At 37.5% G+C, this 24748-nt stretch overlaps 3 protein-coding genes across 9 annotated transcripts; all 3 read left to right on the plus strand.

Annotated features, from left to right (window-relative positions):
• Nucleotides 1-70: 70 nt before the first annotated feature.
• Nucleotides 71-5606, plus strand: btr02 (bloodthirsty-related gene family, member 2). The gene is made up of 7 exons (XM_026240044.1): nucleotides 71-181; nucleotides 1640-1935; nucleotides 2403-2486; nucleotides 2632-2856; nucleotides 3255-3396; nucleotides 4753-4779; nucleotides 4873-5606. Exons 2-7 carry the CDS (start codon nucleotides 1642-1644, stop codon nucleotides 5415-5417), a joined length of 1317 nt encoding a protein of 438 aa, XP_026095829.1. The 5' UTR covers nucleotides 71-181; nucleotides 1640-1641; the 3' UTR covers nucleotides 5418-5606.
• A 231-nt stretch (nucleotides 5607-5837) lies between these two features.
• On the plus strand, nucleotides 5838-9417 carry LOC113067664 (claudin-4-like). The gene is made up of 2 exons (XM_026240046.1): nucleotides 5838-6464; nucleotides 8385-9417. The coding sequence occupies exon 2, from the start codon at nucleotides 8531-8533 to the stop codon at nucleotides 9179-9181; it is 651 nt and encodes a 216-aa protein (XP_026095831.1). The 5' UTR covers nucleotides 5838-6464; nucleotides 8385-8530; the 3' UTR covers nucleotides 9182-9417.
• A 1579-nt stretch (nucleotides 9418-10996) lies between these two features.
• Nucleotides 10997-24724, plus strand: LOC113067665 (hepatocyte growth factor-regulated tyrosine kinase substrate-like). Of its 7 annotated transcripts, none has more exons than XM_026240047.1 (21): nucleotides 10997-11141; nucleotides 13894-13978; nucleotides 14079-14154; nucleotides 16046-16138; nucleotides 16518-16641; nucleotides 16823-16875; nucleotides 16964-17032; nucleotides 17135-17259; nucleotides 17889-18018; nucleotides 19078-19176; nucleotides 19256-19351; nucleotides 19437-19475; nucleotides 20533-20700; nucleotides 20782-20995; nucleotides 21228-21400; nucleotides 21472-21612; nucleotides 21792-21978; nucleotides 22073-22194; nucleotides 23111-23206; nucleotides 23843-23929; nucleotides 24063-24724. In XM_026240047.1, the coding sequence occupies exons 1-21, from the start codon at nucleotides 11105-11107 to the stop codon at nucleotides 24156-24158; spliced, it is 2310 nt and encodes a 769-aa protein (XP_026095832.1). In that variant the 5' UTR covers nucleotides 10997-11104; the 3' UTR covers nucleotides 24159-24724. The 7 variants fall into 7 exon arrangements, with proteins under 7 accessions (XP_026095832.1, XP_026095834.1, XP_026095835.1 ...); XM_026240049.1 differs by having other exon boundaries at nucleotides 20785-20995; XM_026240050.1 differs by having other exon boundaries at nucleotides 17889-18000.
• The last annotated feature ends 24 nt before the right edge of the window (nucleotides 24725-24748 follow it).

Here is a 24748-nt window from a genome sequence, read left to right on the forward strand (position 1 = left end):
CACTTTAAAGCTATTTGAGTCTATTTATGATCTGGTAAGGTGTGTGACTCAGTGTAAAGTTCAAGGCATTGTCTGGCTCCTCCCCCTGCTGGAAACACACCTATGTACTTTATGCTCTAGTTCACTTTATGAGACTCACTGTAGGAGACGTGAATGACTCTCTTCATCTGCTGAAGTACAGGTAAGATCCAGTGAGATTTCCATTAACTATTGTCCTGTAACTTTACCTGTTAGCTCACAATGTAAAGGATAACGGGCACAATACAGCTTTTTAAAAAGATGACAAACAAAAAAAAGTGGTCAGTTTGAATGATGTAATTCTATAATACAATTATATTTAGAAACACACAGTTCATTTTTAAGTTAGACCTGTTACTAAATGTTTATAGTTGCCTTTTCCAAAACATGTCTGAAAATGATTCCCGAAACCTGCTAGATAAATATTTAGATTTGTCCTGATGACAACATGATGTTTCTGGTTGAACCCGTTCTTCTCCATACCACTCGCTCAACAGAGGCCTCTGAAGAGCCCCATTGCACTCAGTGGAATGCTACACAAACTCATTATATAAAGCATTTGCAAATATTTACATAGACACAATAGCTCAAGCTTTCCTTAGAAAGTCGAGTTATAGCTTATAAAGTGCACAGCATAAGGATTAAAATTTTATTTTTTAACTCTGGAATGTTGTGTTAAATAAGTCTGACAAGAATTTTCCATTCTCTTATCTTAGTTAATGTGTTTCTGTCCGTCATTAGTCACTTATTCATGGTTACTGGGACAAAACAGGCTAAACACATAGCCATATTATGTGAACCACTTTTATTCAGTTACTTGAAGTTATGAACTTAACTCACACACTGAAGGTGTTTGTAAGCCTCAAAAAGTCTTAGTTTGTAAATGAAGGCTTTAAAAGGTAACAAATTCTTGAGAGTAGTGCTAAAAAAAATAATATCTCTCGCAGTATTTTTGTCTTGTTTTCTATTACAACTATCTAAACATTCTTAAAATTAAGATGCGCTTATACTTCAAATGCAAATATACTGTATCTCCTCGTGTTTTCTCAGCATTTTAACATGATTAATTGAGTTTATGCGTTAAACAAGAACAAACATCTGTCAGTTGAGGATGAAAATGTCTTTCCCTCTGAATTATGTTGATCTTTCTAACCCCATCGGCAGATATATCTTCCCATTTTAATCATAAACTCACTTCATTTGCTTCTCAAGTAAATTATTCTTGATTTACTATTACAATTTACAATCCATGCTGGAAAATGAGACAACAATTACATTTCCATATAGTATTTGGAAGCAGTAGTATCAAGCGTGATCTGTTTTTAAGTAATGGAGATCGGCTAGAAGTTGTGTTTTTAATGTTGGCAAAACAACTCACTGATATTTACATTTAGAGGTCATATTGATATATTGTGGTCCCTTCAATTCATAAAATTTTCTTTGCTTGATTTTAAAAGGTTCTTTAAAAGGGGTTTAAATGTGTCTTCATACAGTAAATCTTGCAGAAAACCTGTTGTGAAAGAGGAGGATTTTGAAATGAACTTTCCTCTTGTCAGTGGACTTTATTCATTTGATAGATGGTTGATTTATGTGGACGTTTTGTGACGCTGTGCTCTCTCAGGAATGGAATCTACCATGAGTCTCCTGTCCGAGAAGCACTTCCTGTGCTCTCTGTGTGAGGAGATCTTCAGTAACCCAGTGACAACGCCCTGCGGACACAGCTTTTGTAAAGCATGTCTCCGTGTTTACTGGAGCCGCAGCGGGTCAGACGAGTGTCCGCTCTGTAGGAGGGCCTTTGGCTCCAGACCACATATCAGCGTGAACCGCATACTGGCGGACGTCACTGAAAACTACAGGAAGACACGCTTGGCTGCTAAATCCAAGTTCTTCAGTATGGATGAACTTCAGGATGAACCTGTGAGTACTTTCATTAAATAAATAAAAAAAATAACTAACTAAATGTATACTCCCATTTTTTATACTAAATATGTGTATGTTTCTGAAGGAACTTATGCTAACCAAGGCTGTATTTGTTCAATCAAATATATAGAAATACAGGCAAATGATACAATTTAAAATAAAAAAATTATATTTGAATATATTTAACATTTGTATTTCATTCCTGTGATGCAAAGCTGAATTTCCAGCCTCATTACTCCAGTCTTCAGTGTCACATGATCCTTCAGAAATAAGTCTAAAATACTGATTTGCTGCTCAGTAAACATTTCTTGTTATTATCTGTTGAAATAAGCTGTGCTGCTTAATGTTTTTGTGATTTACTACACAATGTAAATTAAGGAGATTTAATGATTAACACAACATTTCTAAAAAGAAAATAAAAACAAAAACGTAACAATTTGGTGGTTTTGTTCTTTACTCTTCAGAAAAATGCAGGAGAGGTGCAGAAAATGATTCAGGAAAGATTTCAGAAGATTGAGAAACTTCAGAATTCCTTAAAGCTCCTAAAGGTTTGTGACCGATTGCTACTCTGTGAATAAAACCATCACCACAATTAATATTTAAATAAATAAGGATAGGGATAAGGATTTTTTTTTTTTTTTTTTTTTTTTATTGGGCCATTTCTAAAAGAAAACCTGTTCTTCCTCCAAACAGAGCACATGTCTTCGGGAGGTTCAGGAAAGCCAAAGGGTGTTTTCTTTTCTGTTGAGCACCTTAGAGAAGAACCATAAACTGGTAGTGGCTGCTGTTGAGCAGAAACAAAAAGAGGCAGAGAAAAGAGTGGAAAGGCTTGTAAAAGACCTGGAGAAAGAAATGCTTGAACTGGAAAATGGACGCACCAACCCTGAGCACTTGGATGACAAGGAGCGTCTTAAAAAGGTAACCGTGTTTAATTTCTCTCTTGATAAGACATTATGTTTTAATGTTTCTTTATGGCGTTTCACATGCTAGATACAAAAATCACATTACCTTTTGTCAATCATTAACAGTGCTCATGAAAATAAAAAATAATCATCTTTAAACAGCTCACACAACTACTGATTTGTGTTCCCAAAAGTCAAGATCACATTAAAAATAGTCAATATGACTTGTGTGTAATATTCAAAGTCTTGTGAAAGCATGTAATAAGTGAAGAACAGATTGAAATAATAGCATAGTCATACAGATGTGGAGTGACATGAGGACAAACAAATAATGACATAATTTTACATTTTATGAAGTTTTCCTTTTAGTGAGTATTGCGTAGTATAGAATAACTGACATATTTTCATCTCCAGAGCTTCAGCGATATACCGCGAGCGATGAGAGACTGGTCTAGAGTCACACTGGAGACTGATCCTTGTGTTGGCTTCACCAGGCAGGCTGTGGTGGACTTCATGGATACAGTCACGATGGAAGCTAGAAGACTGTCTAAAGCTGGTACGACTGCATGATTCAAATAATGCTGCAGTATTCATAATTCATAATACACAGTATCCAGAATTCATCATTCTAACAGCTTCTTCTGTTAATCATGCTTATGCTTTTTTAGCATTTAAAACATTAATGTTTCCATGTTCTGGGGTCAAAAGCTGTACAAGTTTAGTGTATGACCACATTTTGCTTCTTAAAAGAGCATAAATGGTGACAATACATCCACGCCAGTACGTGGCAGAATAAGGTCTAAGACCATGGTGGAATTGGACAGTGAAACTATATAAATCTATAGAACAAATATGTTCATGTTTCAAAAATAAACATATATATATATATATATATATATATATATATATATATATATATATATATATATATATATATATATATATATATATGTTTATTTATATATATATATACATACACACACACACACACACACAGTGCTGGGTGTACATGTTATATCCAGTACGTTTACTGGATTGTTAACTAAGTATGTTAACTGGATTACATAATCATATTGAAAAGGAAATAAAGTACTTGTGAGTAGATTATAGTACATTTTAAAATCTCCATAATCAGATTATAGTTACTTTTAAATATTATTCACACAATCGCAGTAAATTATTCATAATTTATGGATGGCTCAATTTTTTTTTTCTTTGTAAATATTTCTAAATTAGTCTAACAGTTATATTCCATGAGACTAATAATTATGTTAATGTAAAGTTACTAAACAGTACCGATGCATAGCTGTGAAATAGTGCGGCTTATCCAGTGACCTCCACTAAATATTAATAATGGAAGCCTGGACAAAATTATTTCAAGCCTGAAAGAATTTAACCATGTAATGTTAGTGTTCATGTTTATTAATCTTTGTTCATGTAATGTAAGGATCCCCAAGGTTTTGTCAATTTTATGATTTTATTAATTATTAGCTCTGTACACGATGATCAAATTCAAGATAAACAAGTTAGGTCAAAAGTAATGTAATCAAAAATGAGATTACATAACTTAATATGTGCAATTCAGATTATGTCACATGCTACAATTTTGTCATATAAATTTGTAATCAGCAATTGGATTATAGTAATCTACCCAGAACTGTAGATATAGATAGAGAGAGAGAGTGGGAGGATATATATATATATATATATATATATATATATATATATATACAAACACACAAACACACACTTTTGAATGCGTGCAAATGGAGAAAAGTGTGGCATAATTAGCAGATAACGGAAAAAGCTAACTCACCAAACTTTTGATCCTTTGAGAGCAGTTTAAATGTGAATGTTGAAGAACCTAATTTTTCTGTGATTTATGTTTCATTTGAAATTTGCTCTTTTTCAGAACTGAAGAGGCTGCAGAAGTACTCAGGTGTGTTTTCATGAACATTTAGCATTGTTTTCATAGAATTTGTTTTGTGTCACTGTCTTCTCTGGAAAGCCAATCGTCCGTCTTTCTTTTCAGTTGAAGTAAATCTGAATCCTAGGACAGCTCATGCTTACCTCTACATCTCTGAGGACAGGAAGGAGGTCAGACATGCGAATAAGCGACAAGAGGTCCCAGAAAACCCCAAAAGGTTTGACCGGGTGGCTAACGTGATGTCCAAGGAAGCCTTCAGCCATGGAAAGCACCTTTGGGAAGTGGAGGTTGGCGACAAGACTGACTGGGATCTGGGAGTAGCCAAACAATCTGTCAACAGAAAGGGGAAATTTACTATTTGTCCAGCCAACGGCTTCTGGATGCTTAGCTTAAAGAATGGCACCCAGTACATCGCTAACACATCCCCTCCAACTTTCTTCAGCCTCAGTCATAAACCTAAGAGACTGTCTATTTACCTGGACTTTGAGGAGGGACGTGTGTCTTTCTATTGTTTGGATACCGGGACTCATCTCTACACTTTCAAAGATACTTTCACAGATAAGCTCCACCCCATCTTCAGCCCGGGACGACCCCACGGGGAAAAGAACACTGCTCCCCTTATCATCAGCAGCAGCTGCTGCAGCATCTGAAGCAATATGCTAGCTCTTACTGCCCCTTCTCTGTCTTTACCATTGCCATCATAGGATGCACTTAATTATTTATTAAATTAAATGTGCACTTATAAATATGTTTAAATGCAATAGAAATGACATCATATTTTTTGTTTACTATAATGTATAGTCACTATGCTCGGCAGTACATTTTAACCATATTTAAAAATAAGATCATTATTAAAAAATATACAGTATAAACGTGTGTCAGCTAAATGCATATTAATTTAAACTATAATAAATGCTCATGTAATTTTATTAGTAACAATAATTTAATCGTTAAAATCTTTTTTAAAGTATGCTAACATGTACTTCTTTTTAACAAGGGACCACATAGCAGCATGCTCAGAAACACTCATTTTAGCAGTTTGTAATTTAAATTAACAAAATGATCTTATTCAATCTTTAAAAAAAGTTTCTAATCCAAAATGTACATTAGCTATAATTTTTGTACTTATTTATTCCTTAAATGTTATTTATAACTTTACACATATGCCATTGTCATGGGACATGAAAGTCAGACGTAACTTGTTTTCACTCTGTGAACTTCTATGAAAGCAAATGAAAGGTCGTAAGAATTCACTTCAAGGAACAAGAAGGCAAAGGATGAAAAAGAGGACTAGATGGATTGGAGATGGAGGAACGCGAGGGCGAGAGAACAGCGAGTCATTGTGCTAGTACACCAGGCACTGGGAGACACACTCAGGACACATTAACGCATTCACACACTGACACGAACGCGCAGATAAGCGCGTGCTTCTGCCCACCGCTGCACAGACCCGAGCTGACATCCCAGAGGGCAGCACTTCACTCCTGTCCTTGCCACTGAAACTTACAACCGAAGTTACATTCACTCAAGCTGAGCCTCTTCAGAGGTCTGAATCTATAGGTCTAACATCCATCACAGGTTTATGGCATTTCGGGTCAAGCTCTGCATCCAGATCGAAGGTACCCAACCCGAGAAGGTGGAGGACTAGCAGATTGTGCAAGGAGTTAAACTTCAGAGACCCTGTTGACGTCCATCAGGTAACAACAATTTCAGTCATTTATAATGGAAATCAGAAGATCAGTTCAGTAAATAACTTACTAAGAGAACTAACAACTATGTCAGGCTATTTTTAAATGTGTGTTTGAAGTTTATGCTTAAAGCTGAATACTTATGAAGCGCTGTCACAGCAGCATTCAGAATCGACATAAACAGACTCAAGCCTGCTTGGCCCACTCTGAAAGTGTCAAAGAAAGCTTCTTGTGTCCAGAGGCTCCTCATGTTTTTTTTCTGAGATAATCCACTCACCCCACAGGCGTAGCTCTACGCCCACCACAGTGTGAAAAGAGCCCATTCTCTCAGATGTATGGTAAATCCAGTAATGCTCACTGTACATAACAGTGCCCAAATATTTATGTATAAAACCACATGAATATTTAAAGGAATGTTCTTGGTTACAAATTAAACTGCATAATCAGCGTTATGTGGCATAATGTCGATTACCACAGAAATTCATAAAAAAAAAAAATAATGGTAGGATACAATAGAACAACTGGTTTTATACTATGAGATTTAAGTCTTGATTTTCACAAGTTCGAAGTGGAAAGCAAATATGTGCTCGTTCACATGACATTTACATTGCAGATCCCCGAGAGATACTGCCTCTAGGTGAAATGTGAATTCACTGAGAAAGACCTCAGCAATGACAGACACTTATGTAGCATGAAAACAACATCAATCCAATGACTTTGGATGTGTACTTAGTGTGTGGGCAGCATTATACATTACACTTGTTACATGTGACTAGTGTGATAAATCTCTTACTGACCTCATCTTATAATCTTTCTGTAATCTAATCTTTCATCTTCTACGTCATAACCACGTAACGCCACTAAACCGGACAAACGACATACTGCATGTGTTAATTCCAGAAGGTGGCTTTTTACCTGGACCAAAAATATATTCAAATTACAGGAATGATCTCCAAAACAAATAACCAGGCGTTCATCCACCTTAAAAAAAAAAAAATAGTTCCACCACAACGTCAATTTTGGCAACTGTCAGTTCACATAATAAACACGTTTACTATGTAATACATAAGCACATTAACTAAAACATAAAATGCTTCACTTTTTTAAACACAGGTTGTTGTAACCACAAGTTTTAAAACAAACTGATATTATAAAGTAGTAAATGGTACCTTTAGGGCTATAATAGCTTGTCACCGGGATAGTCCCCTGAAAGGGACATCTTTGTACCTTATCTTCCCCTAAACAGTTCATAGGCTACCTTTCTGGTACTCTAAGGAACTTAAATGCACCTTTTATAAGTAGATAAGAAACAAAGTTGTCCCTTTGAGGGTCCTACACCGGTGACATGCAAATTTAGCACATTTTCTTGCAGCGTTTGCCACAAAAGCTATATTCAATAGAGCTTAACACAGGAGTGTCCTATAAGAGCTCCTGTAGGGCAAGCTTCAAAACAAACCTTACTTCTAACCCCAGTTAAACACACCTGTACCAACTACTCAAGGTCTTATATAATAATATAAAACATATAGGCTGGTGTGATTGAGCATGTTGGAACTAAATTCTACAGGACATCAGCCCTCCAGGTGCAGGACTGGAAATACCAGGCTTAACTTGAGCCCAAAACTTCTTTTTAAGACAGGTTTGACCAATCCTGCTCCTGAGGGCCACGTTCCTAAAGAGTTCATCTCCAAAACAACTGCTTGGACTTTTACAGTGACCTTGAAGACCTTGATTAGCCAGGTTCAGGTGTGTTTGATTATGCACAAGATTGATGGAGCAAGATTCTACATGATAGCTTTAAGGTCATTAATAATTTAGGAGTAAGTCAAAAATGCAAGACCTGTCGGGATGTGTTTAGAAGTGTGTATACTGTAACAACATGCAGTACCTTTATCTAACTATCACACATTCATTTGTTCCAATCTTTAGGTCCACTTGTCAGTCTACACTCTTCCTTTATCGGATCTCACGTTGGAAGTTTCCGCATTTCTCGCCGACGTTGAAGTGTATCTAAGGTTTCTGTCTCTGCCATCCATCAAACGCTTCCAAGTGATCATTCTTGGAAAAGATTAATCATGGCAACAACCGGCATGCAGCTTCTCGGCCTGGTCCTGTCAATCATAGGCTGGGTGGGCGGGTTCCTGGTGTGCACCCTGCCCATGTGGAGGGTCACGGCCTTCATCGGAAACAACATTGTAACGGCGCAGATCACATGGGAGGGCCTGTGGATGAATTGCATCTGGCAGAGCACAGGGGAGATTCAGTGCAAGGTGTATGACAGCCTGCTGGCTCTTCCTAGTGATATGAAGGCCGCCCGGGGTCTGACGGTTCTCGCTTTGCTCATCTGCACCCTGGCGCTCACGCTGGGTGTTCTGGGTATCAAGTGCACCGAGTGCGTGGGCCTCCCAAGCCTCAAGGCGCGTTTGGCACGAGTGTCCGGCGTGCTATTTTTCATCGCGGGGTTCCTCATTCTCATACCCGTCTGCTGGACGGCTCATTCCATCATCAGGGATTTCTATGACCCCTATGTGGCAGCTCCTCACAAACGTGAGCTCGGCCCCGCGCTCTACCTGGGCTGGGGGGGTTCGGCTTTGCTGTTGATCGGTGGATCGCTCCTCTACACAGGGTCCAGTCCCCCTGGGATTCCCTCTTCTCCTACATTTAGCAGCGACGAGAGCGGCCCACGTCGAGCGGGCGGAGCAGCCCAGGTCAAGGGTTATGTTTAATGACCAGCCGCAACAGGCCAGTCCCCGAAAGCCTTCTCTGCTAGAGTTTCCCATTGTGATAGATTCAAGTTAATTTTAATCTATTTTTTATCATTCAGAATATTTCTGTAGTCTGATGGAGGTAGTGAATAGAAATGTGAAATCAAGTGCCCTTGCCACCTCTAATGTCCACTTATAAGTCTGTCTTTCTCTGTATTTGACTGTTATGTTATTCAATAATAAAACCTTAAATCCTTTATAGTGTCATTTCTGATTTTTTTTTTTTTTTAGGACTGTCTGTTTATGCAGATGACCGATGATGTCACTCATGTTACTTAAAGGAATAGTTCACCAAAAATGAATATTCTGTCATTATTTTTCTCACCCTCATGTTCATCTAAACCTGTTTGTCTTTGAAACACAGCATTTTTTTCAATGAAACCTTTGACATTTATTTCTATCCCTTTACTGAAGGGCATTACACAAAAAAATCTAAACATTCCTAAGACATTAAAGAAATCTTAGATTTTGCAAAAACTTTCATGTGATTATGAGACACAAGAACAGTTGAAAAGAAAAGTATGGTTTAGCATATTTGGTGTGCTCTATGTATGTGTTTTGATCAAAGTTTATATGTGTGAATAAAAGGCTAAATTAAATGTATTCATCAAGTGATCTTTTTTTCAAGAAGATTGGATTTATCCATTCATAGGGATTACTTTTAAAAAGTCTTCAAGAATTTTTAATTGTCAAAGTTTTGGTGGGATGCACGTTTTAATGGAAGGACAGAAATCTCTCAGGTTTCATTTAAAATATCTTCTTCACTTGTGTTTATAAATAAATATGGTCTTATGGTATTGTAATGATGTGATGCTGAAAAATATATGACAATTTTTTTTTTTCTTTTTTAGGTGAACTTTCCCTTTAAGATGCTAACATACTGAACATAAAATGTATAAATTATCTGAAATGTACAACTTAAAAATAGTAGTCCCTAAAAGGATTATTAACCCCAAAATCCAAACTGCCAATTACATTTCCTCACCCTCATGCCACTGTAGTTTCTTCTCAGAACTGATATTTTTAGGCCAGGGTAACCACTGCCAAATACTTAAGAAAAATCAATACATAAAATAAATCAATCCTATTATTTTAAAGGTCATTAAGGTAAAGGTCATTAACAAAGTTAGGATGTACAGAATATCTGATACACAATCTAATTTCAGAGAAACTCTACCCTGTATCTCGTGTAAACAGTTCAGGACAAATGAAGCCATTCTTGCATGTGTTGTCTTGACTCTCTGAGCATCGCTGGCTGTTGTTAAGGGGTTTGCTTCTATAGACAGAAGTACAATACCACTGTACGCTGTGCCACAGCACAGCTTTTACAATAGCTGCATTGTCTACTGCGCCAGGTAGTGACTCATATATGACCTAATGCTACGAGTGAAAATCCGGGGTAGTAAAAACTATAGAAAAGTGGTTATTGTTGTCTTGACTGCTGCAGAATAGGGGATAAAGGAACCTAAGGGGAGTTTGGGTTGCACCAAGGCTTATTTTTATATGTGAGACAAGTGTTACATTCAGGTAGCTTTTTCACAGTACTTACTAATTTAAAGAAAGTTGAAGATCCAGTATTTTTTGCAATAAATACTCAGTATAAATAATGCAATGGTACACTCAAAGTCTCTGCTTTCAATAACACTAAAATGGCCAACACTGCAGTTAATAACAAAATAAACTGCACTACTTACATTGTATACCTGAAATCAAAGGAAAACATGTCTATAAAGATCAGTAATGTTCCTGTCACTCGGACTTTTATCTGACATTTGCGTCATGTGGTAAGCGCATGCGCGCGTCACCCGGCAGTGAAAGATCCTTTTTCACACAGGTGAACAACAGCTAAACAGACACCGAGCGTCCCGATAACAGAGATCAGAAATGGGCAAAGGCGGCGGCACTTTTGACAGACTGTTGGGTATGTGCTATATTTCATGATTTTAGGGTTTATTTCGACTGACAGACCGATGTGTCACTAACAAATAGATTAAGTGTGCTAATGCTAACGCTAGCACAGTGTGAACATTCACGGTAACGTTAGCAATTAAAACTCAATTGTCTATATTTTCCCCACCGGAGCTTCAACACATCGGTGACATGAACTTAAACCTGACATTGCGAACATATTTTTCAGTTAAACCGTATGGTGTTGTATGTGTAGTTGACAAATCGACCATTTAACATAAGCTAGCTAGTTAGAAGCACATCTTAGCTAAAGCTATTTTTGGGCCTCTTTTTCAAAAGCTACAAAAGGCATAATTAGCATTATTTCGTGTAATATTACTTTGTTCTGTGTGTCTATTAGTCGTTAGCAAGCACGTCGTGTTTGTCTTTGTTAAACAGGCAATTATACCGCACTTTTAAAGAGACACAGGCTGTATAAACGTCGGGGCACTTCACATGAATATTTAGGTTTAACGATACAGTTGCTCTCACCTTTAAGAAAAATGTCATTTGAAGATTGTGAAAGTATTCCCATTAGTCACGGGTTTGCTCTTGTAAGCGAGTGCCGCTGTATACATAGAGAAGATGGTTTGGCCCATTTTTGTTAAGGTTTACCACATAACAGTAACTTCCTGTTAAACACACCAGCTCCATTTCCAAGACTCCACAAAGTGTGTGTGTATATATATATATATATATATATATATATATATATATATATATATATATATATATATATATATATATATATATATATATAACCGGAGTGATTCAAATGCCTCTGATTGGCCATGCATTCAAGAAAAAAAAAAATTGACCACATCGCATTTAACACTCCATTTTACATTAAGTTCACTTTTTCATTTTTTTTAATCACTGTCCACATAGGCAATATTGACTTGTTGTAGCCTAAATGATTAACTGACAATCTGGTCAACATAAAGTTCTTTATTTGAAGCACAATTCTACAAGAAGGGCAACTTACTGAAAAGTGTTGGTGCTTCACTGAGCTGAAAAAGAAACTTAAAACATCTCAAGATAAATGAATGGGCTTCAAACTGGACATCTCATGGCTCAATGTCTTATGGACCATCCTCCATTGCAGTCACATGCCCCTCAGATGGCCAACTCTTGTAGTTTCCTTCTTGATCTTTGGCCTTGGCTAAACCAGCTGGCCAAACTCTCTCTAGCAGCACAATCTTCCAGACTTGGCCCCTCTACCATGATTCTGATCAGACCTTCCACTGTGTCTGAATGAAGGGATGCTCTAGTGTCTGATTTAAACAGCTTATACTACCATTTCAGCTATTGAAATGTTTCAATAGCAAAGTGATTATATTAATCACGTTTTTTATTGAGTTAACTTAGAAAAACGTTTGGAGCATTTTTTTGTTTTTTAAATATAACTTTTAGGGGTTTTTTTTAGTAACGACCAAGCTGCCAGCTGATCAATTTAGCCTTCTCAAACCGTCACGACTTGCCTAAAATAAAATCTATAGATATAAAATAGTTCAAGCATATAACGGTTTAAAAGTTAGACCCAGATAAATGTGCGCTATATCCAATAGTTTGTGCTGAGACGTTTATGGACATTTATGGAGACGCCAGCGTTATCACTAGTGGGTTTTTTTTTTCGGTAGAGACACCGTAATTTTTGCTTAAAAGGTAAGAGAAATACATCATTCATAACTGCAAAGGGTCTACTTTTATTTGTGTGCACTCATAATATCAACAAAACATTGTGCTTTCTGTTGTGTCTTTAACAGAAGTACAAAAATGAACTGACACTGAAAACATTGCTCACAGACATAAATATATCTGTAGAAAGCTTTAAATGACTACTTAACGAAATAAAACGGATAAAAAAAGCTCTTTCATTATAAACATAATCCGTAAAGATGATCTAATGAGATGGTGAGATAGGCAACTTCATCCTTGCAACACAGATTCAGAAAACACTAGTTTATTAGTAAATAATTCAAATATCTCCTTACTATTTCCCCGTCACATTTATGATAATTACTTTTCCTGGTGTTTTACACCACGTTTCTTTTTTTAAAGTAAAACATAAATATAATTAAGATAATAATTGTCAAATGCACTATGTATTTTGTTTTATTTCCTTAATTTTAATCTAATTTACCCATTCCTAATCAAACAACGCTAAATTAAATGCTTAAATTATATGGGAGATAGACACTATATATCAGGGCCCCAGACTGCAAACAAATGGTCAGATTTTGCTAATTTTTTTTCTGCCAGTGTGACTAATTTTTGTGAGCGGTCACACTGGCACACTTGCCCAACTCATAAGCTCTGCCATTTCTGTTGCATTTAAGAAACATCAAGCTGCGAGATCCAGTGAAAAGTGTTTGAATTCGAAGCACAAAGATAAGGTTATTTTCTTTTTAATTGTAAAATCAAGAAAATAGATTTTTGTCAGAATTTTACACTCTTTTTTTTTTTTTCTTTTCATTTTTTGTGTATGAAGTAAGAAAAGTCTGCTCCTGGCGCCACCATCTGTAGAACTTAGTGGCTCTGGTGCCACTGCTCTTAAATGTTAGATAGATTTATTTTTGGTATCATGTTGGAAGTGAAAAGATTTCACTATACTACTGTCAAACCTGAACATGTTTTTTTTCCACTTTTTCAGCAAACAGACCTTTAGCAAACAGATTCTGATAACATTTGATGATTAAAAAGCATGCTCTTCCAAACCTTCACAGATAAGGCTACCAGTCAGCTGCTGCTGGAGACCGACTGGGAGTCCATTCTGCAGATATGTGACCTCATTCGGCAAGGCGATGCACCGTAAGATAAAACATTTTCTAATGTGACTGCATGTCAGTCATGTGTTGTGATAAAAATGGCCTTGACTTCCTTATATGCTTTTGTTATTTCCCGCCAACAGGGCAAAATATGCAGTTGGTGCCATCAAGAAAAAACTCAATGATAAAAATCCCCATGTCGCGCTCTATGCTCTTGAGGTAAGTGTAGTTCATCTACATACATAGAGCACTGTAGACCAGGGGTTTTCAAGCAACAACAACAAAACGTCCAAATAAATAGTACAAAATAAGATTAAGATTAATAATGACATAAACAATAAAAATTATTTAAAATAATAAAATGAATAATACAAAATATATTTAAATAAACAATAAAATATAATAATGATTAAATAATTAAATAGTATAAATAGGGGATTCTGAGTGGCTGTCGTCGTTTGTATCATTAATAGCTGGAATAGTGATTCCCGTGGTATTGTTCCTCTGTGCTGTTATTGTTATAGGTGTGGTGTGGACTTCCCTTTTCTTATATAATCATAATTGTTTTAGTCTTTGGTATGAAGACTTAACTCGTATATCTGATTACTTAATGTTGAGTTTATACAACATTTTTGTATAGTATACAGGGTTTGAACTTTCCCGCGAGGATTGCACATAATTCTAATGATTCCACACTTGAAACGTGGGAAATTCCCGCAAATATTTCAACGCGACAGACGACAGAATGTATCATTTCCACATGCTTTTGTGTCTTAACACTTTAAACATTCAAGTGCTCAATTTAATACTTGTGCTCTGTGACCGTGAGGCCCCTTCTGTGAGCCATCTCGCACCCAAAGCGTGCGCACATAGAGATGCATCTGAGAGTATCAAATACATACCAAAAAGTGCCCGTCTTGATGAGTATTCAGGTAACCAGTCAATTTATACTAATACAGGCTTTTACGTTAATGTAAACAGTTGAGAAACAAAACTTATGTGTAACAGTTTTATCCGTGCATGAGGTCTTAAAAAGACAGAAACCTAAATAAACCAGCAGCTCTCATTAATGTTTATTTATACATTGAAGACTAACCAGTGTTGTTTTATCGTTTAATCGATTATTCTGTCTATTGTTTTTCTGTACCTGAAGATTACTGTTAAATCTACCTGAAAAAACTGAAAGCACATTTAATTAGTTTTATCCTGTTATCGTATTTGTTCGTGCCATTGCTTGTCATTAATCTATTCTTAATTACCGACTGTTTACCTGTAATTTTTTTTAGCTAAATTCAAAGTTTTTTTTATTTTATTTTTATAGGTGTTTTTTTTATTTATAAGTATCTTCCTCACAATATAAATATGAATCAACAACATGATAAATTGTAAAACACTAATACATTGGTTGACGAAACATTTAGGGCCCTATCATACACCTGGTGCAATGCGACGCAAGGCATAGTGTGTTTGCTAGTTTCAGTCCGGCGCTGTTAGCATTTTCCTGTCCAGCGCCACGTCGTTTAATTAGCAAATGCTTTTGTGCCCATTTGTGCGCCCATGGGCATACTGGTCTAAAAAAGAGGTGTGTTAAGACGTATTGCTGGCGCAATGCTATTTTACAGAGCACGATGGTAGAAAATGCACCTCTGGGCGGGTCTACAGTGTGCATTGACTTTGCTTATACACACAGAGATGCAACAACTTCCACCATGTAAATAGCGATCCGCCATGGCGCGAGCACATCTCGCTCTTAAAGGGAGTGGGAGATGACAGTGTGATTGGTGTATTGAATGTTACGCCCATTATTCATTAAGAGAATGGGGACAACCCATTCCAAAAATGCGCCCAGGCGCACCGACCATTTTTCCATAGTTAAAATAACAGAAGTGGATTTGGACATGCCCTGAGTGCACCTGCACCGTGCGCTTTACACTTTGCATTTAGATCGTTAAAATAGGGCCCCTAGTTTGGATGATAGTAGTTTAAAAATGTCTAAATAAATACCCTAGGGGACCCCCCCCCCTCCCCAGTTACAATGTAGAATGTTTTTGTATTATGCCTCTATCAGTCAAGGTCATGTGTGCAAGTTTTTTCGTTTTCTTGTCACCAGGTCCTGGAGTCCGTGGTGAAGAACTGTGGCCAGACGGTTCATGATGAAGTGGCCAGTAAACAGACAATGGAAGAGCTAAAGGAGCTGTTCAAGGTGACTCCTGCTAAACTCAACCCATAAACTGTGACTGTTGCTTTAAGGGTTGTCTTTGGCCCTGCCTTTGATCTTTCCAAGCAGGTCAGACCCAGTGACTCAGCTGCACTCTACTTCCTGATTTTGTCATCGTCACATGTTTATTTGGCTGAGGGAAGTTCAGAAACAACACACTGTTCTTTGAGTTCCTTTGCTTTCTAACATTTTTTAAAAAAGGTTTTGAGTTTGTTAAAAAGAGACAAGATATTTTTCTGTTCTGTTCTTTTTTTTATTTTTTATTTTTTTACTAACCAGTTAGGCAACTCCTGAGTTCTGACTTCACAGCTTAGATATTGTGTTTTAAGTCATCGCTGAAGGAATGTGTCTCTTTTGTGTTTAGAAACAACCCGAACCGAACGTGAAGAATAAGATCCTTTATCTGATCCAGGCCTGGGCCCACGCCTTCCGCAACGAGCCCAAGTACAAAGTCATCCAGGACACCTATCAGATCATGAAGGTGGAAGGTAAGGCTAATGAAATACATTACTAAAGGGTGTTTACACACACAGTGAATTGCAGAAGCAGAATGGTATGATACATTACGCACTGCTGCAAGTTACATACAAATACTTTCCAATGTACAATTTAATAGCACAATATTCTGTGAAACGTTTAAAAGAAAATCAACCTCTTTTACTCGCTCAGGTCATGTCTTCCCAGAATTCAAGGAGAGTGATGCCATGTTTGCAGCAGAAAGGGTGAGAATAACGCTTGAGTAAATCAAGTAGGTTTTTGCACACTCTGAGATGTTTGGTTTGTCATGGGTTTGTCCTGTTTCTCTTCCAGGCTCCTGATTGGGTGGATGCAGAGGAGTGTCACAGATGTAGGGTGCAGTTTGGTGTTGTGACCCGAAAGGTTTTATACAGCTCTTTCATAATCTATCTATACAATGTTTATTAAATACCATATATAAGGCGTTTTTTTCTGATGCATAACTGCTGGTGGCTCTTCATTCAGCACCACTGCAGGGCATGTGGGCAGATTTTCTGTGGGAAGTGCTCTTCTAAGTACTCTACCATTCCCAAATTTGGCATTGAGAAGGAGGTGCGTGTGTGTGAGCCCTGCTTCGAGCTTCTCAACAAGTGAGTATATGTGAAAAAGAAAAATACCTACCACTGTGCTGCTTTTTTTGTACTTTGAGAGGGGTATTCAGGAATAGGTCACACATCTCGCTCATCATTTATTCACCCATTTGACTTTCTTCTGTGTACCACAAAAGGAGATTCAGTTTTTTTTTTTTTTTTTAAGAATCTCCATACAGCTGGAACATAAATAAATCACATTTTTAAATGCATTAAAACAAAATAATTATTTAACATTATTATATTCCACATTTTACAATATCACTGTTTTGCTATATTTTTCCGATCAACTTACTGAAGTCAAAAAATGATTTTTTTCACTGCAAAACAACAAAAAGATCAAACAATTGCTGCAAATTTTGAGAAAAGCTTTCATACATTCTGACATCTTATGATGCAAAAAAAATTAATCAGAATCCTGGTGGGTCAAGAGACTTCTTTTAAAAACATTTTTTTTTATTTTTTTTATGACTACATAGATGCTGTTGTCCCAAATCAGTTTTTGCCCCCATCTTTTGTCAAATTCTTTATATCTGTAATATCTTCTTGGAGTTGTCCTGTTCATGAGCCTGCTGACCCCCAGAGATTTACCAGGCTGTGTGTGTCTCCTAACCCCTCTTCCTCACCAGCCTCCCCTCCCTCTCTCCCCCTCCTAGGAAAGCCGAAGGGAAGGCCGCCAGCACTGGGCAGTCCGAGCTTCCCCCTGAGTACCTGACCAGCCCTCTGTCCCAGCAGTCTCAGGTAGTGCCCAGCGAATCAGTAAGTAGTTGCATTTCATAGAGGGCTCTCTCTCATGGGCGTCACAATTATGAAGCATACCACCAAATTTATTGAAACGGACGATAAAGCAATAGTTTAGTCATTCATGCACAAGTTTATCTGAACCCTGAATGCAAAGCAATTTTGAGGCTCATGAGTAAGAGCACATATTACTGTCTAGTTTGTGTGCTCACCATCAATCTCACTCCGATCAATAATAAACACTATTTAAAGGTGAAGTGTATCATTTCTGTGCCACTAGTATGACCAGATAGAATTACTGACAAAACAGCTGGCTGAGTCGTTAATTTAATTATAATATGATAAGAGTTTGGAGACACTCTGTAAATGGAGGCTGGATTTATTTGATAAAAAAAAAAAAAAACTTTTTTTACAATTTGAAACAACTGTTTTCTATTCTAGTTTAGCTTTCAGAAATCATGATAATATGCTGGTTTAATGCAAATAAAGTATTTCTTAATATTAGCAATGTTAGTATTAAAATAAAGTGCCTTTACTGCCATTTTTGATCAAATTATTGCATCCTTGCTAAAAAAAAATAAAAATCTTAAATAAGAAAAAAATAAATAAATGTGGTCACTTTAGAAATCTTCCCAACTCCAAACTTTTGAACATGTATATTCATAACAATGAATCCGATCCATACTAATGTTAGAGAACAACGTTGTCTCAGGCAAATAGACAAATTGCAGTTTTGTTTGGTGGTGTTAATAGTGTAGAAATTACGCTCTTCACCTTTAATAAAGATGCACAAAATATCAGTGATCATACCAGTATCTGTGTTGATGTGTTTTAATTTATCAATGGTAGCCAATGATTTGACCCCTTACTAATTACTCATTAATTATTATTCTATAAAATCAGCTATTAGCCAATATTGTTTTTTTTTAACAATACAAAAACTGTGTCTGCTAAAATGTCTGTTTGTGCACTGGTAATATAGAAATGAAAGCGAGATGTAATCAGAAGTGTGCAGCTCCCTCTCCTCATCTTCCTGTTGTTTTCTTCTTGACCTCCTCTCGCTGCTCTGCTCCTCAGATGCCTCCTAAGAGAGATGAGGCTGCGCTGCAGGAGGAAGAGGAGCTGCAGCTGGCCATCGCACTGTCTCAGAGTGAGGCCGAGGAGAAGGAGAGGAAGGTACGCTGTCTAACATCTGTAAGCCAGCCGTTCTGTCAGCAGAAACAAGGGCTCACGTGATGGTTGTGTTTGTTTACAGAGACATAAGAACATTTACTCTGCGTACCCCAAAGCCGATCCCACCCCTGTGGCTTCCTCTGCCCCCCCTGCCAGCACTCTCTACTCCTCTCCCGTGGTAAGACCGATCATTTCAGTTCTTAATTGAAACGCTTTGTATGAATTTCTTTAGTGGGTAAATTGTTTCTCTTTTTACCTTTCAGAACTCATCAGCTCCATCGGCTGAAGACTTGGATCCAGAGGTGAAGAATCAATCATTTCACAGGAGTTCCTTCAAAAATTGGTCATTTAATGCATTAGTACAGTATATATGGCAATAATCTAATGTATTTATGTACACTGCTGTAAAAAAAAAAAAAAAAAAAAAAAATATATATATATATATATATATATATATACATACACACGTATTTTAAAATGTAAGAATTATATATATATATATATATATATATATATATTAATATAGATATATATATATATATATATATATATATATATATTAATATAGATATATATATATATATTAATATAGATATTTTTAATGCTTTTGAAAATCTCTTATGCTCAACAAGGCTGCACTTATTTGAAAATACTTAAAAAAGAAAAGAAAAAAAAGAAAAAGAAAAGAAAACAGTAATAATGTGAAATTATCACAATTTAAAATTACTGTTTGAATGTTTTCAATGTAATTTATTCCTGTGATTCAATTATTCAAAATATTAATTGCTTTAAAAAGCGCAAGGTTGGGGGGGTTCGAATCCCAGGGAACACATGATAGGAGAAAATTGTTAGCCTGAATGCACTGTAAGTCGCTTTGGATAAAATGCGTCTGCTAAATGCATAAATGTACAATTTAATTACTCCAGTCTTTAGTTTAAAATGATCCTTCCGAAATCATCATAATATGCTTAAAGATTTTTTTTATTATTATTATCAATGTTGTTACCTAGTTATATATAGTGTATAATCAGTTGTGTCCCTCAATATTTTTGCTGAAACAGATTCTTTCATAATTAACAAAAGATCAAAAGCAGCATTTATTTGAAATAGAAATCTTTTGTAACATTGTCTCTACTTTTTCACTTGATTTAAGTATTTAAAAAAAAAAATCAGACAAACATTTCAGTATTATTTAAAAAGTATATAAATGGACACAGAAATTAGTTAGAGAAATTAGGAAATGATATATTATATTATATTGTTGCATGCTTAATCTGTATCTGCCTTGTAATAACATTAGATTTAAGATTGTAGTATATGAAAAAAACAATGTATTCAAAAACTATTTTCTGTTTTCAGCTGGCCCATTACCTAAACAGAACTTACTGGGAGAAGAAACAGGAAGAGGTTCGCAAGAGTCCCACCCCCTCTGCTCCTGCCCCAGCTCCAGTTTCACTGGCTGAGCCCGTGCCCATCAGCCAACCAGTGGAAAGCCACGCTCCGGTCCAACCCATCAACATAGTGGAGGTACCTGCAGCACTGAGAATAGATAATCAAGAAAACAGTTGAATCCTGTTCTGCACTGAACGTCTTGCTCTGTCTCTTCAGCAGCAGTATCAGAACGGAGAATCTGAGGAGAACCACGATCAGTTCCTGAAGCCCTTGCAGAACGCCGTCACCACCTTCCTTAACCGCATGAAGAGCAACCACTTGCGCGGCCGCAGCATCACCAACGACAGCTCTGTGCTCTCTCTCTTCCAGAGCATCAACAACATGCACCCGCAGCTGCTGGAAATACTCAACCAGCTGGATGAGAAGAGATGTGAGTCACGTGTCCAAATGAAAGTATGAAACTATGAAAACTGCTGTCTTTGAGTTGTTAGCTTGATCTTTTTGTTAGCAACTTCCAGTCTAGATAACTACTTTTTCTAAATGACACAAAATGTATGAATGTATTGAAGATGTTTGGGTTGCAGTTTGAAAAGTATCGTCCCTAACACCTTTGAATTGCAAGGTGCCTTGTGACAGTGCATGCTGTCTCCTCTCTCGCTCAGTGTACTATGAGGGTCTTCAGGATAAACTGGCGCAGGTGCGTGACGCGCGCGCGGCACTGAATGCTCTGAGAGAGGAGCACAGGGAGAAACTGAGACGGACTGCTGAGGAGGCAGAGAGACAGAGGCAAATCCAGCTCGCCCAGAAACTGGAGATCATGAGGCAGAAGAAACAGGCAAGTCGTTTTTTTTCTTGAGTCTGTGAATCATGTGATGAAAGACCGCTGACTGTGATTGGTTACTGCAGGAGTACCTGGAGATGCAAAGACACCTCGCAATCCAGCGTCTGCAGGAGCAGGAGAAGGAGAGACAGATGCGTCTGGAGCATCAGAAACACACCGTTCAGATGAGAGCACAGATGCCTGCGTTCTCTCTGCCTTACGCACAGGTGTGCACTGCTACATACACACATTTGACACATTCAGAGAATAAATATTACACATATTATGTATTTGTTTATCTTATTATCTTTAAGAATACTTAAGTTTGCTTTTACTGAGATTTGTAAGTTAATTGTAGGGCTGGATGATATAAGTTTTTTTTTTTTTGTTTGTTTGGTGCTTGTAGATGCAGTCACTGCCTCCTAATGTGGCAGTGGGGGTGGTGTATCCCCCCGCTGGTCCTCCCAGCTATCCTGGCACGTTCAGTCCTGCTGGCTCAGTGGAAGGGTCGCCCATGCATGGAGTCTACATGAACCAGCATGGACAGACGGCTGCGGGTGGCCCGTACCAGGCCATGCCCGTGTCAGCTACAGGTCAACCAATTGAATCACTCTTTTAATAAATAAACCACATCAGCTTCAGATGTGGCACGTTTTTATTTAATAGTCTCTGCTCACTCTGTTTTAGATCCCAACATGGTGAACGCTTACATGTATCAGACTGCAGGCACCAGTGGGCAGCCAGCCGCCCCTCCCACAACCACCCCTGCCTACACTAACTACCAGCCCACACCTACACAGGGCTACCAGGTCAGGAGATGTTCTTCAACATCAATTTACGCATTCACGGTTACCTAAATGTTCATGTTCTGTTATTTATGGAAGCCCGTTTCTGCCACTAAATAAAAAAAGGTAATTGCGACAAAAATTACATCTCAGATATGACTTTTTTTCTCAGAATTGTGTGATTTATCTTTATAAAAAGTTGTAATTACCTTTTTAATTTTTTTTTATACATGAGCAAAATCAGCCTTCCACAGTTATTTCCTTCAGTAAGAGCAAGTCTACTTAACTCCTTCCCTGTTATTGACCAGTTTTTATGGCTTTTCGTGTTTTCACTGTTTTACACTCGGAGGCGCTACTAAACATTTTCTGAATAACAGTACAAAACTTCCCGATCAAAAACACACGTGAATGGGACTGAGAAATTAGAAATCTCTAATGTACATATATGCATATGAGAAATAATGTGATCATCAGCAATAGGCAGCATATAAATGAAAACTGCATAATGTTACAGAGTAAAAATGATGAGCCAGGAATTGGTGTAGATCTGTGCAACCTTTAGTGGTGTTGATGGAAGCGATTTACTGGACTTATGCTGTTGATCATCATACAGAATATTAGCCCGAGGTAGGTTTTGATAAAAATTGTAAAAAAAAATGTAAAACCTACCTATATTCAAGTGTTGATAAAAAAAAAGAATACTCTAAGCTAGAATTAAAAACATTATTTTTGTTTAGAGTAGAGGCTCTGATCTTTATTTTGCTGTATTGCATATTCAACTATCCATACAGCAAAATATACTGGAGGCCATTAAATTTTAGTGAAAATCATCACTGGCGGTGGCTGGCAACTTAAAAAAAAATGCTGTCAGGGAAAGTGTTAATGAGTTCTACAGTTAATTTGAAAGTTTGTCTTGAATGTTTGCATGTTCTTTTTGTAGAACGTGGTCTCTCAAGCTCAGAGTTTGCCCCCTATGTCCCAGGCTGCCCCCACCAATGGTATTGCCTACATGGGCTACCAGCCATACAGCATGCAGGTATGTTTACTGTAATTACAATATTGATGTTTTACTGTATCAGATCACAGTTTGTGTCTTAAGGCTTGTTCCCACCAGGATGAATATTGCACGCGATTATAGCCAACCCCTTGTGACTAAACAAAGGGAGCCAATGTGAGTGTGCACACTGATGCGTAAAAGCGTCATTTTTTTGACGTTTAAAAACTGGTCGTCCAATGAGATGGCTGCTTTTGTTTATGCTTGGAGCTGCTGAAGTAACAGTTAAACATGACTTGATGGCGCTCAAGCACAAAATGGTCTTGCCGTGCCTACACAAATCTCAATGAGAGGGAGTTGTTATGGAGAGGAATTGCAGATCAAATGGGATTCGATGTGTACCGGGGAATTTCTGTTTTTCATTAAGCACAATCTAATGTCATGGAGGGAATTTACACATTCACTCTGCATATCGCCAGTGAAAATCACGTGGGTATGAACACTAAAGATGCGTCAAAAAACTTTGGTGACAATTGTGTCCGATAATCGTCCCAGTGTGTGTGAGGCTTTACATTACAACCTGTATGTCTCAGATCTGAAGTTCTTCCCTGCTTCCAAAAACCACATGGAATGGAAAGTTTGGAGACTGTCACTGATTGCTGTTAACTTCTTTTGCAGAATATGATGACCGCTCTTCCAGGACAAGACCCCAACATGCCTCCCCAGCAGCCCTACATGCCTGGGCAGCAGCCCATGTACCAGCAGGTCATTATTTTGACATAATTTGTACTGGATTATGAAAGGAAAACTATTCTCTGATTCAATGCCTCTGACAAAGTGCTGGCACTGTAGCACTTTATTAATGTGAATGATGTTGTCTGCTGGTGTTCTTAAGCAGATGGGTCCCCCCGGCGGTCATCAGCAGCAGTCTCAACAGCAGCCGGCGCAGGCTCCTCCGGGCAGTGCAGAGGCTCAGCTCATTTCATTTGACTGATCCTAGCTCAGCATATGCCTGCACCCACCAGGTCCAGCACACTACATTCACCCCTGCTGTCTCTGGGTTTACCCCTCGCACCTGCTCTCGCTTCACCATGCTCCACAGATACTGAAGGTGTACAAATATTGTAAAAGCATTTGACTGTCTGAGACCCCCCCCCACACCCCGCTCTGTCTCTTTCAATGAAGGAGGAGATGCTACAGATGGAGCTGGTGGGGAACCTTGTCTCTTAACTGGATGAATCTCACATAACTCTGTCTAGATCATATTTTACCCTAAAATAAAAAGAAACCTTTTTTTTTTTTTTTTTTTTTTGCCACTTAAAAACGAAATCTATTTTAGACCATTACATTTTTGTATCGTGACATCAGTTATGACAGTTAAATGTTTCCTGTCTCCATTCTCATTATTGTAGAATGGAAAGTGGTATTTCATTTAAACTGTAAAGTAGTTACATGGTAATACTTGTTGTACTCCCTTTATCCTGATATCGTGATTTAAAAATGACTGTTTATTAATAAAGAGATACACCATTGACCGTTATGAGAATTACACCCCAAAAAGTTGCATTGACACATGGATATATG

Source organism: Carassius auratus, linkage group LG28B, assembly GCF_003368295.1.
Source record: "Carassius auratus strain Wakin linkage group LG28B, ASM336829v1, whole genome shotgun sequence".
In the NCBI taxonomy this organism is placed as follows: domain Eukaryota; kingdom Metazoa; phylum Chordata; class Actinopteri; order Cypriniformes; family Cyprinidae; genus Carassius; species Carassius auratus.

Excerpts from the sequence above, each read along its gene's own strand:
- LOC113067664 (XM_026240046.1), top strand. The coding sequence starts at position 8,531 with ATGGCAACAACCGGCATGCAGCTTCTCGGCCTGGTCCTGTCAATCATA.
- btr02 (XM_026240044.1), top strand. The coding sequence starts at position 1,642 with ATGGAATCTACCATGAGTCTCCTGTCCGAGAAGCACTTCCTGTGCTCT. Across the intron at positions 2,487-2,631 it reads ATTCCTTAAAGCTCCTAAAG|AGCACATGTCTTCGGGAGGT; the intron begins GTTTGTGACCGA and ends TCCTCCAAACAG. Across the intron at positions 3,397-4,752 it reads TAGAAGACTGTCTAAAGCTG|AACTGAAGAGGCTGCAGAAG; the intron begins GTACGACTGCAT and ends GCTCTTTTTCAG.
- LOC113067665 (XM_026240047.1), top strand. The coding sequence starts at position 11,105 with ATGGGCAAAGGCGGCGGCACTTTTGACAGACTGTTGG. Across the intron at positions 13,979-14,078 it reads ATTCGGCAAGGCGATGCACC|GGCAAAATATGCAGTTGGTG; the intron begins GTAAGATAAAAC and ends TCCCGCCAACAG. Across the intron at positions 19,476-20,532 it reads CTGAAGACTTGGATCCAGAG|CTGGCCCATTACCTAAACAG; the intron begins GTGAAGAATCAA and ends TTCTGTTTTCAG.